This window comes from Lagopus muta, chromosome 5 (genome assembly GCF_023343835.1).
Source record: "Lagopus muta isolate bLagMut1 chromosome 5, bLagMut1 primary, whole genome shotgun sequence".
In the NCBI taxonomy this organism is placed as follows: domain Eukaryota; kingdom Metazoa; phylum Chordata; class Aves; order Galliformes; family Phasianidae; genus Lagopus; species Lagopus muta.
In genome coordinates, this window is record NC_064437.1 from 62,312,141 (window position 1) to 62,328,534 (window position 16,394).

General features: G+C 42.2%; 1 protein-coding gene across 2 annotated transcripts in view; it reads right to left on the bottom strand.

Annotated features, from left to right (window-relative positions):
* Window positions 1-3,693: 3,693 nt before the first annotated feature.
* The window catches only part of CHST15 (carbohydrate sulfotransferase 15), a 45,829-nt gene continuing 33,128 nt past the window's right edge, over window positions 3,694-16,394 (bottom strand). For both annotated transcript variants that reach the window (XM_048945039.1, XM_048945040.1), the window contains 4 exons: window positions 12,553-12,709; window positions 8,737-8,893; window positions 6,402-6,549; window positions 3,694-5,204 (listed from right to left, as the gene is read on the bottom strand). In XM_048945039.1, the coding sequence (XP_048800996.1) occupies window positions 5,014-5,204; window positions 6,402-6,549; window positions 8,737-8,893; window positions 12,553-12,709 (653 nt within the window). In that variant the 3' untranslated portion in view covers window positions 3,694-5,013. The remainder of the gene's footprint in view (window positions 5,205-6,401; window positions 6,550-8,736; window positions 8,894-12,552; window positions 12,710-16,394) is intronic.

The window sequence follows — 16,394 nt, forward strand, 5'->3', positions numbered from 1 at the left end:
ACAGACCACTTAGTGCACAACTGCCAGAAAAGCATTTTTCAGTGGTGAAAAACTGTTCAACCGTCCTTTTCCCGATGTATGATGCTGTAGGATGCCCATCACGATAAGATAGGGAGTTTTCTTTTGCTCCCTTCAGAATCCTTAGTGTTGTGCTGAGGTTTGAGAAGGGATTTGTGCTTGGCAGCCTGGGTCAGAGCAAGCAGGAAGAGTGCTGCTTATCTCCACCAGGAGAGCAAAAGGGGATCTCACTGCTAATGCCACAATACAAACAGCATTTTAGCACATACCGCTAATACCCTCCGACACACAGATGGTCTTCTGTGCATGTTTTGTTTCTTCACTCCGTTCTCCAGTTGCCCTGGGCTATCCTGAGTTACATTGCATACGAGTCAACATATACACCTTCGCTCTATGCAGCACTGAGAATCACTTTCCCTCTATCGCTCAGCGCAATTCTGGGGGAGATTCTTACAAATCACAAGCTGTGCACAGAGCACCGCCTTCATCCCACTCCTCGTCCCACAGCACTCCGTCCCTGCGAGCCGCAGCTGAATTTCAGACGTGCGCTGCCCTCTGGTGGAGAATCAGCACCTGGGGAGCCCCAAGGAGCAGCTACAGCCCTCTGCTGCTGTGTATTACAGATAATCAATCGGGGAAACTAAAGAAAACTCAATGCTGACATTCCCTGTTCTTAGCTATACAGGTAGCATACAGCCTCTCTCAGACCTAGTCAAACAACACTTGTTTTATGTCCTTTCCCACAATAATCTAGTTGTTTTACTCCCTTTAAAAAGGTTTTTCCCTTCCCCATCACAACTGCAGAGCTGGACTCTGCTGTACAGGTCAGACAGAGGCAGTTTGCAGCCCTTCTGCAGACCCATCCCACCCAGCCTGGCGGAGAGGTGCCCCAAAACCAAAGTTCATGGTGAGCTCAGCTGACACCTTCCCAGCCAAACCAACATAGTTAAACCCACTTATATCATTATTTTCATTTCCTAAACCTCTTCAGAAAAAAAATCTATTTCTCCTTCTGTCTGACAGCCAAATGCCTCTCCTCTTTCTGCTTATTTCTCTGTCCAATTTCTTTTTTTCTTTTCTTTTTGATACCTTGCTTGGTTTTATTTTCTTCAGCGCAATTTTACCTGATCGAATTCTCTCACTTCTCCAGGATTTCATTTGGCTCAACTGCAGGATTCCCTTCTCACCCATCCTCTACACCTTCCTGCAGCTGCTGTGCCCTCTGGTCCTCTCCCCAAATGCCACCAGACAGGAGCTTTCATCACTTTACCTTTGATTTCAGCACACCAGGTGAGGAGCTGGGGTGTGTAGGCCCCACCATCCACAAATGGGAGGACAGGGGGACAATTTTCAGCTTGCTGATGAGGACAGGTACAATTCTAGCAGCTTGCTCTCAGGCTGGGTTTGGCTTTCCACTGCAATGCTCTGTGTGCAAGCACAACCCTTCTCTTTGCTCATTCCCATTCATTATTAAAGTAGAAGAAGAGATCATTTTCTGCATGAGATATAGCCAGACCAAGAAAATAACTGTGAATTAGTCTGAGAATGGCCTCCTTTAAGGATAGCTTTCCCGTGCATTCCTTGCTTAAGATGCACATGCAATGCCACCAGCACCACACCATGAGTTGTTAGCCCAGCAACTGCTACTCTGGTGGCTAAATAGCTCTTCTAAAGCCCCTGCTGTTATATTTCAATCATCTTCATTCCAGATTATCCGTATCAGATGGATGTAATTGGCCCATTGGGAGGGTGGGGGGAGGTGGTCATGGACTCCTTCTGTCCCCACAGTCCCTCTGTCCCCACCCAGACCCAGAGACACTAACACAGCATACCACCCTAAGCTTTTCCACTGAGCAAATGAATGCTCAGCAGCCGAGAGAAAAGGGGACAGGAAGTGTTTCCTTCCTGTGAAATGCAAAATGCTGATGACTATTTTTGTCATCTTAAAGCCTTATTTTCTGCTAATTGTGGCTTAGTGTGCACACAGCAGGCTTCTAATTTCCAAAGGTACATTTCAGCCTGCCAATCCATTAAACCCCTGCCACGCTGGCAATCACGTTAAGCACTCTTCTACCGAAGGAGGCAGCACAGAAAGCTGTCAGTTTCCATAGGAGCTGTGACTTAAAGGCAAAAGTACCCAGCAGGACACTGCCAAAACCTCTCAAACCTCCGCTGCTGATGATATTGCATCTCTGATTGAAACCATGTCAGAGAACTAGCACAGATAGAAGCACGGTCCAAACCCTGCAGCAGCATCTCTGCAAACCAGGACTTTTATGAACACCTTTCGTTCACTTTTCGTTCAATACTACGAAAATCAAGTGATCCAGCAAATCTGCAGATCCTAAAAGGATATGCGTTTTCCCCTTTTACCTGCCTTTTCTTTTTCACTGTTAAGAAAGAAGGGGGGGAAAGAGGGGAACTGCATGTCCAAAGGACGAAGTACTGTGCACGTTTACCACAGGATGGCACTGCAACACAAGGGTTTCTGTCCAAAGAACGCAGCAGCTCAGAACAGACACCACTGTGGAGAGGCATCCAGCAGGAATAACCTCGTAACTCTCATAAAGCAGCACCAGCTACAAGATGGATTAATTTCTTGGTAGAACAGTATATTCAGTACCATGATAAGTTCGCTGCTCATCTTATTTAGCTGAAGCCTACAAGCCTGTGCGCTGGACTCAACAGATAACAACGTTTCTGTGCAAATCACAGCCTGTTTTTCTCAGCAGGAGAGCCTTTGTTCTCACTGCATCCTCCAGCCGGTGCGCTTGGCCCGAGCCAGCAAGGTCTTACAGAGAACACATTTCACATTCTTCTGCAGTAGCAACAAAAAACATCTGAAACTGACCCTTTCCCTAGTGCCTTTTGATTCAGGAAAGATGCATCTTCACCTGATTACTTTCATTCAGCAGAGATAAGAGCAAACAGAGTGAAGAATGCATTTTCTGAGCTCTTCGCAAAGAGCCACTGCTGCAATTTGGCATACATGAGAATGCACCGTCTTGATAGCACGTCCAGTTCCTTGGCAAATTACTGCTTTGGGGAGGTAGGCCATCTCAGTGCTGCACTGAATAATAAGATGATACTGTATTCTTTCGCATCTCTAGCTGTCGAGAGAAAGGGTAAAGGGAAGTGGAAGACCTTGGGATGGGCCTGCTGTGAGTCCAGCGTGAAGCCACTGAAGGTCAGCAATGCTCTCGGTGCAGCCCAATACCCACCACTACTCGAGAAAATCAAGTGTTATGTGATTTTCTGGAGCTCGTGAAAGGGAAGAGGTGATGCAAAAGCAAACTCATTGGAAACTTCACTTTTGGAAGGACTACAAGACTCCTGCCATATTGTTGATAGTTATGGCTCTTTCTTGTCACGTTATGGGGCTACACACAACACAGTGACATGCAGAGCACAGCTCTCTGCTGGACTTACCCACACTTGGGAACACGTGGCCATCACCATCCACTTTCATACAGGGAACCTGTGAAGGGTGCAGGGGCTGATCCAACCTGGAGCAGAAATTTTGGCCATGCAGCATGTTTTAATTTGGACTGCACACACAGGCAATGGGACAGAACCTCCCTGGCAAGTAGTGAAATTCACCATCATGCCTCAGCATGGCACAAACTAATTTCGTGAACAAATCATACACACTATAAACAACAATAAAACTCAGTAGCTTTTAGGGCTGGTGAGGTAATATCAGAGCATCATAGAATCAATCGGGTGGAAAAGACCTTGAAGATCATCAAGTCCATCAGATCATGGGTCCAGCTGACAACTAAACAGAAATACATGGCCATGAGAGTTCAGCTTCCCTGAGCATACCGTGCTGATTCTAACCCAGAGAACACAAAGTAATCCACCCTCAGTTCTCTAAGAACTCCATCTGTAAGCATTTCTGAAACAATTCTGGTCATCCATAACTACTTACCCAAACTATTTATTTTAGCCATTCCAAACATCAGAATGAATCCAAAGTTTCTCGTTTTTAAAATAGCTTTTCATCAAGTCTTAACTCCAGCCCCTTTTTAACTGTTAATATACACCTTTTCAGGAGTGGGAAAGATACAACATGCAACTGATTCAGCAGCTAACATAACTTTCCCATGAGGACACACGGTGCTGAGCGTTCTGCTCAGATCACTTATGAAGTTTTCTTCTGGTTCCTACACAAAAGCTCACCACAGCCAGCACTGGATGTAAAAATCAAGCCCAACAGCTGTTCCTTGGGAAAATGTGTGATATGAATAGATGATATATATTTGTATTAATATAAACAAAGTACAAAGTCAAATGGAATTGTTACTCTAAACTTTGAAGACGGCCAGTTACTTAAATTTCATTCACTCTTATGCGAATAGAAAATTTCTTTTAAGACAGCCACAAGAACTGTGGTTAGGGAAGCCCATTTACTAAAGATATAAATTAGCATTGGAAGTGTATGCAAATATGATTATCTATTAAGGTTACTTTCAGAATGAAGGAGATACAGAAATCCTAGTGTGAGCGAAGACCATCTGTGAACAAGAAACAACAAAATTTTGGCTGAATTCAATTAAAAAAATTTAATGACTAAATGACATTGATAGTTTGAAAAAAAAAAAAAAAAAAGAATGAATTACATATATTGAAAATGAGATTATAAGTGTAATTGTAAGAAAATGATGCTAACTCCGTGTTGCAGCATCTTAGAGAAGGTTACACTTCAGCATCCCAGCCAAGAGTGTAAGACATCACCTTTGTACTAATGCATTTCCACTCCATACTTCTGCTGGGGTAAAAGAAGTTGCAAGAAACTGATAAGCAAGATGCTTTACATTCTCACGAGAAAAATGTGATATAGCTGTCGTGAAGCGTGCTGACTGAAGGAGTCTCATCTCCTCAATCAGCATCTCTTTGGAATGGGAAAAACATGTAAATATCCACGCACAAAAATAGAATTTAAAAAAATAAAAACTCCTTTAAGCACTGTATTTGTGGCACTAAATTTACAGATCATGTCCTCTTCCATAAAAAAGCATCATCAAAAAGAACTTGTGCCAGTTTTGTATTAAAAGGCCTGTAGAAATCTCTTAAAATTCCCTTTGTTGTTGGTAGCATTGGTCCCAGGCTTCTGTCTTCAGGTCGTCTGGTGTTTGACGCAGGACTTTTTGTAATCAGAGCTTCTTGTTTCTCACTCAGAGGTCCTGTGGTAAAGCAGAATACTATCTTAATATCTTTCACCAGCAATGCCCTTGCTAAAAAAGACAGATGACTAACTTGGAAGGCTTGCCAAGGGAAGATAAATGGAATTTGTGTTAGCAGAGACTACGTTTCAGAATACTGAGTGCAGGCTTAGATTAGTAAAATAAATCACTTTTAGTAAATATGGAAATAATACGTTTTTTCTTTCACATTAATTAATCATCTCTAAAACCAGCAATATAAATCACTTCTGAAGGAAAAGATCTGTTTTCAGAAAACAACGAAGACATTGAGCATAAATCCCCGTCCGTTGCAGAGTCAAACTTCTTACACGCTGTTATTTCTTTTTATGAAGTGAGTTGTCTAATATCTGGTACAAACTCCATTAGACTCACTTGTGTCATGAAAGGCCCTTTGTTGTTGTTTTTGAGGCTGTCACTGGGATCAAACTGACACACAGCTATGGTTGTATATACACATAGTCAAGGGCTGAGATGTAATCCTGGAATATGTATGACAGAAGGATAAGAACCCATAGACTTTTTCAACATAAACCATTCTCAAGAAGATGCCAAGCTCTTCATCTGTTCAATCTGCTACATTCAAACTTTCTCATTATCTAGACCAGTGTTTGGACCAGCCAGACTATTTTGCAGCCATATTTTTGTCCTCTTGCTACTATCAAATCAACATTGGGCAACAGTTGGCCTAGGGACTAGCAACAGATATCTCAGTCAACGCAGCAAAAACATGATTTCCCCCTTCTTCCCAGCTAAAAACACAACCTTTCATCATATGCAGATTTAGATGCTGGATCATTTTTAGCTGGCAACAGCATTCACAACCCAGTAGCACTTCAAGTTATTTAAGCTGCATGAGATAGCTCTTGCACCTATGTAAGCCCACGGCAAACAAGCCCTGCCTGCCTTCAGAAGCAGGGCTGGCTTCTTTCTGGTAAGCTCACTCCATGCTGTGCAAAGTTTTGGTTTTTTTTCTTAATGCAGCCTTAAGTTCTCCTAATGCCAACTGTTCTATGGGAATTTGGGAATTTCATTTGACTCAAGACAACAACATTAATGTATCCTTCAAGACAGATTCACACATTTCAGTTTTGTCTGCGGATAAAGCAAAAGTGACCTAGAGGAAGGACAACAACAATTTTGCGTGTACTTATCTCCAAGCAGCCAGAGAACACCTACCCAGATCCAGAAACTGGAACACCTTGTGCATGGTGTATTTCACATTTGATGCGTGGTCCTCTAAGCGAAGAACGAGTATCTGATCTTTGTCAAAAACGGTCAGCCAGTCCAAAAGATACACAACATAAAGCCCAACCTGCAACCTCACCTGTAAGCACAGAAAGAAAAACAGGAGAAGAATTCATTTGCAGTACTTTGAGCAGTAACAAACCAACACTTGCCCGTGTCTTGTGGGCAAAACTCCCAGACTTGATCTCTAGAAGGTCTTCTCATGAGAAGATAGCACCTGAAAACGTTTTAATCTTCCTCTTGTTTTCAGTGCAGCTTACGGAAATCTTTGCAGATGGTCTCAGGGTGAAGAAATCATTTTACAAACGACGTGACCATGCACTCCAAATGGCAGAAGCACCAATTTGTGCAAACCAGAGAGGACAAGAATGGATGGGAAAGCTTGTCCTGACCTAACTGGTCTTTGTCTCCCTGCCTTGGTTTTACATAACAAGTTGCAGTATTAAAAGGGTTGTCTGACATTCTTAGAAGTCCAGCCTCTGGCTATGCTTATGAATATTTTTCTAAATCTCTTCAGGCTTAAGAGAGAGGAACACAATTCCCAAATCATAAGTGCTTTTCATAAAAGATACTTAACTTCAAGTCACATTTCCACGGAACTGATGAAGGCAGATAACAAGTCTCTTCTGTTTCTTACATTGACTCATGAAACCTAGGCTGACATCTGAACTCCAGCAAAATAATCCATATTTTGAATTATTGCTAAGTCATTATTATCATAATGTGTTTTCCTGGCTATAGAATCTTAATTTTCTATCCTGTAGCATGTTGTACTGACTTCTTTTTCACCATTACCCTTCCAGAACGTTACATCCTTCCTAAGTCCCAGTGTTTCCCCCTGCACATCAAAAGGCATTAGTTTCCCAAGCCACTCTCCCTCCCATAACATCTGCATCTGCACATTTTATTTGATCACTGTGGCCCTGCATGCCTTTTTCCAATTCACGTATTTTTCACTGATTCTCCACAAGGACAAGCCAACAAGCATCCCTTTCTGTACACGTTGGCACCCATCACTCACAGTGACAACATCTATGACATTCGCCTCTCTTCTTTCAGGAACATATTAACCAGTAGCAAAACAAAACTTTTCTGTTACAACAATTAGCAAGAAGTCACAATTGGCAATCAAATGAGCTCTTAGGGGAAAATAATCCCTACGTCTGCAGCAAACGATGCACATAAAAGAGCCCATTAACTTGGCTGAAGAAGAGGCTGAGGTCCATCAAGGAACCGTTAGCATCTGTGTTTTATTACAAACACCTGCCTGTGTTCATATCATTTTCTGTGGGCTGCCTAAGACAACAAATGAAGTGTGCTTCAGAAGAAGAGAGAAAAAATGGTTCTTTCCCTGTACTGGAAGACATCTGTGCAATCAGATGGCTAGGAAGTATCATAACGCTGCCTGGCAGCAGCTCATATCTGTGAGGTCCTGAAGGCTTCCATCCAAGCCTGGCAGCTCCCATCTACCTGCTGAAGTAAGGAAGAGGAATATCCTGCAGCTCCTACAGCAGTTTGGCAAACAACTCTGTGGTATGCTATTTATGGTTATTTTATTGACTGGAGGAGGCAATAGCTTCACCCTGGTGACAAAAGAAAGCAGTATTCCGTCCAAGCCCTTTGAAGTCTTAGCAAATAAAACAGGATTGAATGGCAAACTAGTGAGACTTGATACTTCAAGCCAATCTCTTCCATATTATTCTACAAAGCCTTTCTCCTCACCCTCAAGCAAAATTTGAAGCCAGTTCTACACTAAACATGTGAATTCTGGTACGACAGGCTCAGCATTCTGATCTTCTGGCAGCAGTTTCTGTACTTGTCATCATTTTTGGATGTCCACAATTCTAAAAAGAAATTTTTATCTAGTTACTGCTAGCCTTTCCTTGAAAAAGAATACACAGTTTTTTTTCTGATTTTGAGGCAATTTCATATCACGAATATCCTTGCCAGAGCTACTTTTTGAGAGTTCTGCAAAAAGCTTACACATTAAACTGCAATCTTCACTAAATGTGCTCTCCATACGCCTGCACAATAGAACAACCATATTATTGCTGTTGGCGTTCATCAGGGAACAGACTGGTGAGACAGCTGAGCCAATACATCAGCTTTTACATGCCTGCATGTATATTTATGTCATCCACTTTACAAATGAAAAGAGAGTTTTACTTCTTGATGCTTATAGGCATAGTTGTTTGGGCATTTTAATAACCTCGATACAGCGTGTTGTTACACAAGCAAGGAATCCAATGGCTTTGGGAATACGTACAGGCATGGCATTGTTAAGGGTGTTGTTGTAGACACAGGCTCTCAGGGAGTAATCCAGCATGCAATTCTCAAACAGCTGCAGCGATTCCGCCACTTTTTCATGAAAATCTTCCACAGATTTATTAGCACTTGCAAAGTACAGATAATCGGAGTACAATCTGCGAATGAAATATGCGCGAGTAAATGAGAAAGGAAATGAAAGACCATCTATTTACAGAACAATTGCAATCAGTGGCATGAATTGAGAGAAGAGCCACGTGTGAGTAGCACTGCCCCACCTGCACTGCGCAGCAACAGCACGTTTTGTACTCATTTTGATGGGTTTTGGCTCAGAATGGCAGTTACTCCAGGGAGCTGCTCACCCTCATCCCTGATTGCAAGGTCAGCACCATATGAAATCCACACCCCAGTAAATTGCATGAGCAAGTATTTCCTTCTAAATGCAACATTTTGGTCATGTAGAATGGCTTAGGTCGGAGGGAACGTTACAGAACATTCAGTTCCAAGTGCCTGCTTTGTACAGGGTTGCCATCCAACAGCTGAGGCTGTCCAGAGCCCCATCCAGTTTGGCCTTGAGCAAGTTATCCAAATGTGCTGTGGGCATCCCATCTCAGGGGATGCTCAAGTGCCAGCCTGTTCCAGTGAACATACATAATTTACATGTATGGTAGAACTGATCTCAGGTGATATTAGTACCCCTCTGTACCACATGCTCTACATTGCTATGGACAGAAAAAGCTTACAGATGAGACCAAAAGAGGAATGGGATGAGTTAGAAACAGTGATTTTTCTGTAATTACCAAACTGGTACTAACAAAAATCAAAAATAGGAAAAATTCCAGTTATTGCAGTTACTCCACCTCAAATCCCAAATAGTTTCTACATCAACTTCTCAAAATTCCCCCCAAATTACCAGTCCCACTCCATTTCTGAGGACAGCAGGACATGGCCCTATCTCTTGGCAGGAGCAGAGCCTTGTGTCAGCCACCAGCAGCAGAATTCCTCTAAGCTGCAACTCAGGAGGTATCCCCTCATGGCATAACTCTTAGCACATGTTTTATGGTTGTTTAACATTGCTTAGAAAAGATCACCTAAAATCTTGTCCCTTGGGGGAAAGTGGAATGGAAAACTGTCTAAAACCCAGATCCAAACAACAGATTGACTTGTGTGTTAATCCTTAAGAACCTGATTAAACTCTTCCAACAACACTTGGTTAAAAGAGACAAGGCAGACGCTGTAGCGTGGCATCAATGTTAAGGCAGTGAACCATCTGTGGAACACTGTATTTTCATTTTCTTTCTTATTTAGTCAACCTTGAAACACCTGAGAAGGAGTTGCTTTCCCATTGTGTTTGCAGCATATCACAACTCCACAGCACCACCCCTTAACACAAGTCCATTGATCCTATCAGCCTCATTCAAAACACACAGGCTCCCTTTATTGCTGTGGCAGCCTTTTGTACTGCACTAGCTTTATTTATTTTTAAACTTCCCTAGATTGCCACAGGTGCTTTAAAAAAAAAAATCCACCACTTTATTTGGAAAGATTCGGCTCTAATCCAGCAAAGCACTTAAGCACAGGAATAGCCCCCCTTTGCACTTATTTGTTTTGGTGTTTTGCAACAACAGGATCTTAATTCCCACGTGACATAAATGAAAACTATCTGTTCACTTAAAAAGGAAGAAAAGAGATGCATACGTTGCAGACTGGCTTTCGTTTAATTTTTTGCACCCTTTAAAATACAAGTTACGGCAAACTATAAAAAAGAAGCAGTAGCACCCAATGCCACAACTATTAAGGATGACAATTCTGACCTTTGCCAGTCTTTCCTAACCAGCAGATACCAACTCAGTGCTTAGGTGATGCTGCCTGGCATCAGCCCACAGAACACCCAGCTGCACAGGCAGTGCACAGCTCCAGCCACTGCATCCCACCTTTGTTCTCTGTGCTATAAGCAGAAAATTCCCAAAGGTTTCTCCATTTACAGAATTAACACTATTCTGCCATACCATGCACTGCATGTTGTGTTTGATCATGGTGCTTTGAGAACTGCTTGGAGAAACACCTCAGCAGACTGTTTGCATCAGTGATATCCTACAGATACTAATTTAATGCTGATTGCCTGAAAAAAAAAATATATTGAAATATCTTACTGGCAGTTTGCTTCATATTTTGGAAAAATTGCCACAAAAGTTAAGGATCAGTCCTGTTTCATGAGCAATAAAAGGAGGGGGAAAAAAACGTATTTAAATGGAAGGGCTCTGTTTCAGAGCAGAGGGACAGTACTAAGCACAGTATGCAGACTATGCAGTGCTGAGGACACCAAGGCCCAGCAATGCCTGAGGATTACAACTATGAGCTGGGACAGAGATATGGGGCAAAGCAGGCATCACATACAGCATGGGCAGGATGTCACTTGTTTGAAAGGCTTAATAGGAGTGCTCAGTATTTCTAGTCATCCATTAAAATAAGCCCAGATTGTTAAAGACTTGCTGACATCTTATGGAAAGCTACAATATTGAAGACAAGCTCTCTCTCTCTCTGCAGAGAGAGAGTTTTTCTATATTTCTTCCCATCTGTTTTTGATTCTGGGGACATCTGCTTGGAAATAAAACCTTCACTGATTGGGATTTCAGCTGTTCCAGATCCTTAAAGTCATTACCCTCTATACCCATCCATTACAATGGGATATAGATGCCCACTGCCCCAAACCTTGAGGTTCTTCAAACATCCCCCGTTCTGGGGGGGGGGCCTCTCATGCACCAGGCTCTGTGCAGCTCCTTCACCTTCCAAAATATTGCAAGATGACTGCCCCCAGGTGCCTCTTCTGCCATTCAGGTGAGCTGTCACCAACAAGGGCACTAGGAATTGTAAACAAAAAGAAGCCAATTGATTGTGAAGACAATAAGGGAGGTGAAGCTCACTTTCCATCTCATCCTTATTATAGATGGCACACACATTATGGAGGATGGTTAAAGCAATCAGGGAATTTGTTGCTAATTTACATGAGGGAGCCACTTCAACTACTTCTCCTGCATAGCATTATCATCTGCTCAATCCTGAGGTCAGGAGAAGCAGTTGAAAGCTGAGATCTGTATTTGCTGCCATGGGAGATGGGAAGCACTTGCACAGCTCTGCAGCTCATGTGTAGGTGCCTGCTGACATCTGCATCCTGCTTGCCTCTGTCATAGGTTGGAAAAGACCACTAAGATCACCAAGCCCAGCCCACCCCCACCATGCCCACAGACCACGTCCCTCAGTACCACATCTCTACAGTTCTTGAACACCTCCAGGGACAAGGACCCCCGTGACCTGGCCCAAGTTACCTGAATAGGCACCTGAAAAGGCCTCCTCCACCCTCCCCAATATCTATCCTCCTCCTCCTGCAGAGGACACAGCAGAAAGAAGTTCCCTAAAAGACTGGAGGAAGACCGGAGAGAGAAGTAAAATGCAGACGGAAAGGACATTTGTGGCCAAAACTATGGAAAACCATTTAAAAGCAGCTTACACTTTTGCAAAGATAGAGCCCTTCCTTCACAAAGACAGGAAAGGCCAAGGGGGAGCTCCTGGGTAGTTGTTAGTTCAGCAGGATAACATCGTCATAAGTGAGCTTTGAGTGGTGCACTAAGCATTTTATTACTAAAGAAGTTTATCACTTGCTGATCCTGGAGCTCTTTGCAATCTTATTTATTTGCAGTGGTATGTCCTCAAAGGCATCAAGCTTATTATTTAATATGAACTGAAGCACTTCACAGGATTATTTACACCGAGGCATGTAAATGTTCTCACATACTTTTACAACACAACCCTTGCTCACCTTTCAACAGGATCTCTCAGCATGATGATAAGTTTGGCATTTGGCTGGAAGGCATGGATAAAATCCTGGATTAAGAAGGGAGGTTCTCCTTCGCTACTGTTGTCGTAGAAGAAAATCCACGCGTTGTTGTCCCACATGGTGGAGGCACTGGCTTCCCCTGGAAATAGAAAGCATCTCTCCTGGTAAGTCATTTCATTTCTTGTATCAGAGTGGAATTCTGATCGCTGTTATAAACCATTTAAAAGCTGCAAACTCCAGCACACTTTACTGGTTCTTGCAGACTGCTCTGGCTGCTGCTCCCCAGTGATAGAACACTGCAAGCTACAGCTTGCAACAAACCAGTGCAAGAAGTGGAAACCAGCACTTCAGTGGATCAGTATTGCTTAGAACAGAAACAGGAAAGCTGGAGAGCACATGGGAAATACAGAACGAAAAAAAGCACTGGCACTGAATTCAGTTGCTGCAATTTGAAGCATCCCTTTATGAAAGAAGTTAAGTATTAAAGATTAACACATGGTTAAGTGCCAGATTCTTACATTCTTAGATTCTTAAGCTACTTACTCTCAAAGCAGTGCTACAGGGAGAAGCACAAACAGCAGCATCCCCGCCAGAGCAAGGTGTGTGATGCTCCAACTAGAATAAATGATCTGGTATGATGCTTTGAATGGTTCAGCCTTCCCATTCTTTTGAAGTCATACTGGCATTCACGTGGCATGGATATGTTAATAAAACATATATAAAAACCTTTTGGCAACTTCCAGACTTTGAAAGCTTAATGAAAGCTAATTCTTGTTAAAGAGATTTTTCATTATTTTTTTTTTTCCCTTCAATCAAAGGTAATGAGATGAAAAAAAATAACAGTGTTGCAGACCTGTAGACTTTCACATGATTTTCCTTGTTTTCATCTCTTGGGAAAGTCCAATAAAGACTTTAAAAGATTGCCAAAATACAAAGTGAATTAGGTATTTGTTCCAAACCAGCTTAGCATAATGTGATTCATTAGTAAAGTCTCGGAGTCGTTAGAAAACACATTAATCTTCTGTCATGTTCACTTTGCCTCATTTCAAAGGGAGGAGATCAGGTCTGTTGGCTAAAGCTGGGTGTCCACAACAGCTCTGCTTTTCCGCTCTAAATTAATTAACCAAGGCACTGCCTGATCACCAGCATGCTTTGACTTGTCAATTAAAATGCACTCGGCCCAGATCTCATGCTGAGCGAAGCAGAAGCATAAAAGACCCAAGAGAAGGCAAGAGGAGATGGCCAGGCCAAGAAGCATTGCACAGCTGTACCTGTGCCAGCAGAGAAGGACACGAGGCATGCCCAGAGCAACAGAATAAAGGTGCTGCAGGGATGGAAGGGCCTTGGGCAGTCACCACGACATCTCCCCAATAGCAAGGGCTGAGCTGAAAACACTTCCTAAGCAACACTTGCCTCAATCATGCTGATAATTGAATTCTAGAACCTCACTAAGAGCCTGTGCTTGGTGCTCCTTACAATGGGAAGCATTCTGCACAGTAAGTGTCTGGCTGCACTGTAGACCCCCACCATCTCTACATCCTCTTATAACGCAGTCTCTTCCTCTCTATTTTTTTCTTCCTTCATACTCCACTGCTCCAAAGACTTCTGATCATATTTGATGCTCTCTATAGGATTTTCCCTAATTAGCTCATGCGGAGTGAACAAAGCTGAACACATCTGCATACACAGATGCTAGCAGAACCAAATAAAGTCATTGCACTTAGTCATAAATGGGATGTTATTCTTGCCACAGACCAAAACACTCCACAGAAATAATCTCAGCTGGATCAGCTGCCACTACCAGCATCCACAAGTGGGGCAGAAGCAAAGGACTATTAGAGACACCAAACAATGCTGAAGCATTAACAGAAGATTAAGGTGCTGCCCTAATGCATGCAGCCCTGGAGAGCTTGGGTTCCACAAGGCCACTCTTCTCAAAACAAGATGGCCATCAGGAATTAAAAAGGGGGGGAAAAATAAATAAATAAAATCATTCTGGTCTCTCCTGACTCTTAGAATTTTAGTTTCCTGATACAAAAAAAAAAAAAAAAAAAAAAAAAAAAAAAAAAAACATCTCCTAGTAATTTGGCAGTATTCTCTACTGTGTAATAATACAGATTTAATATCTGCAAAGAGTGAGCCATGCTAGACATGAGATAAATTAAACACTGCTGGCAATTACATCTCATTATTGCAGAGCAACCAAAAAAATTATCTTTTCTTATGGACTTAAAGAAAATATGAATTAATAAGCTGCCTAAAGAATAAATGTATAACTTCTGTATTTGGTCACTAATGGATTATAATCATATTATGTTTTCTAAAGACAATCTTGTGAACTCATCCTATTAATGATCACAGATAAACAAGCCTTGCTCAGAATGCCTCAAGCTAGAGCAGCACCGTCCGCTCTGGTTCATCTCTCAGCAGACATCATTCTATTTGCAAAAATGCAATTATTACCCAATAATATCCAACAAAGCTGAAGTTCTCAAAATCATGTAGCATGATGAACAACTGAAATGCTCACAGCTTTAATTAGATTTTTGTTACCAATCACTCAAAATAAGAAAGAGGAGGATTCTAAGCAAACCTGATATTCACACAAATTCGAGTTTGACAAGCTAGCCTTGTTTCAGTGTTGCTGTGGGTTGTGTGTTTTGGTTTTGTTGGTTTTTTTTTTTTTTGAACCAAGGTAATAAAAAAATGACTTAATGAGAATAATCATTCAAGACTTTTGCTGTAAACTTAATAAGAAAGGTGAACAGAACCTTAATGAAACAAGAAATGAGAGTACAGGAAAAAGAAACACAATTGAGCTCCAGAAAAAGCTACAACAGGAGGTAAGTAATCAAAGATGTACATTGCTGATTAGATTAGGGAATATAATTAGTATAAACACTTCACCCATAAAAGGGCAGGAGATATTACTGTAAGTAGGAGGAAAATCTGCAGATGTCCTTGATGGCAATATTTCTTAGTCCTACGAGTTTTGCTCAGCACCAAATATTTGATAGTTCAGATGGCAGACTTCAACAGAGGCTGAGGTGGTGTCACACAGACATGACTGCAGCCAAGGCTGGGCAATGGAAGACAACGTCACCATTTCATCAAGTCAACAACAGGTTCATTATTCTTTCGTCAGAATGTGATGAAGATTCTGAGGGTGTTCCCTTGAAGGAAGGGAAGCAAAAACCCCAATTTCTGTAGGACTTCAGCTTACTTCAAAAGTCTCTTTTCAACAAACCAGCCTTTTCGTGGAAACATCCAGTTTCCCTGGTTGGTTTTGAGGCCAAAGCGTCTTCCCTTTGGTTTTCTGCTTCTAGCAGAAAGCAAAACCAGAACTTAAGAATACCTGCTGACTTTCCTCACAGGCACCATAATCCAGTTGCACAATAGTGCATTGGCCACCATGTGTTGTGGAGAGCAAATCCAGGCACACTTCATGGAGCCTGGATCTGATTGCAAGCTTCCACACAGGGCAACACAATTGCACTTCTGAACTGGACCTTTACATTTCTAATGCTAAGTTAATATCAACTGGAGCCATAAAATTATCTTCTGATTGGATCCAGTACCGTGCTTCTTAGTTCTTAGATAGCCTCAGCTTGACCCTATGTTTTCCTGCTAGGAACTTGTGCTATCTCTGCTGGTAACAAGACAGCTCAAGGGTTTCACTAAGTTTATTTCAGTCCACCATAGGCTACATAGGGATGATGGCACACAAAAGGGCGGCCCCTTCCTACACATCTCTTATGATGGAGCCTGAGAAGAACCAACTGGAGTTGTGTTGCTATCATGGAAAGCGTTGCTCAGGATTTCTA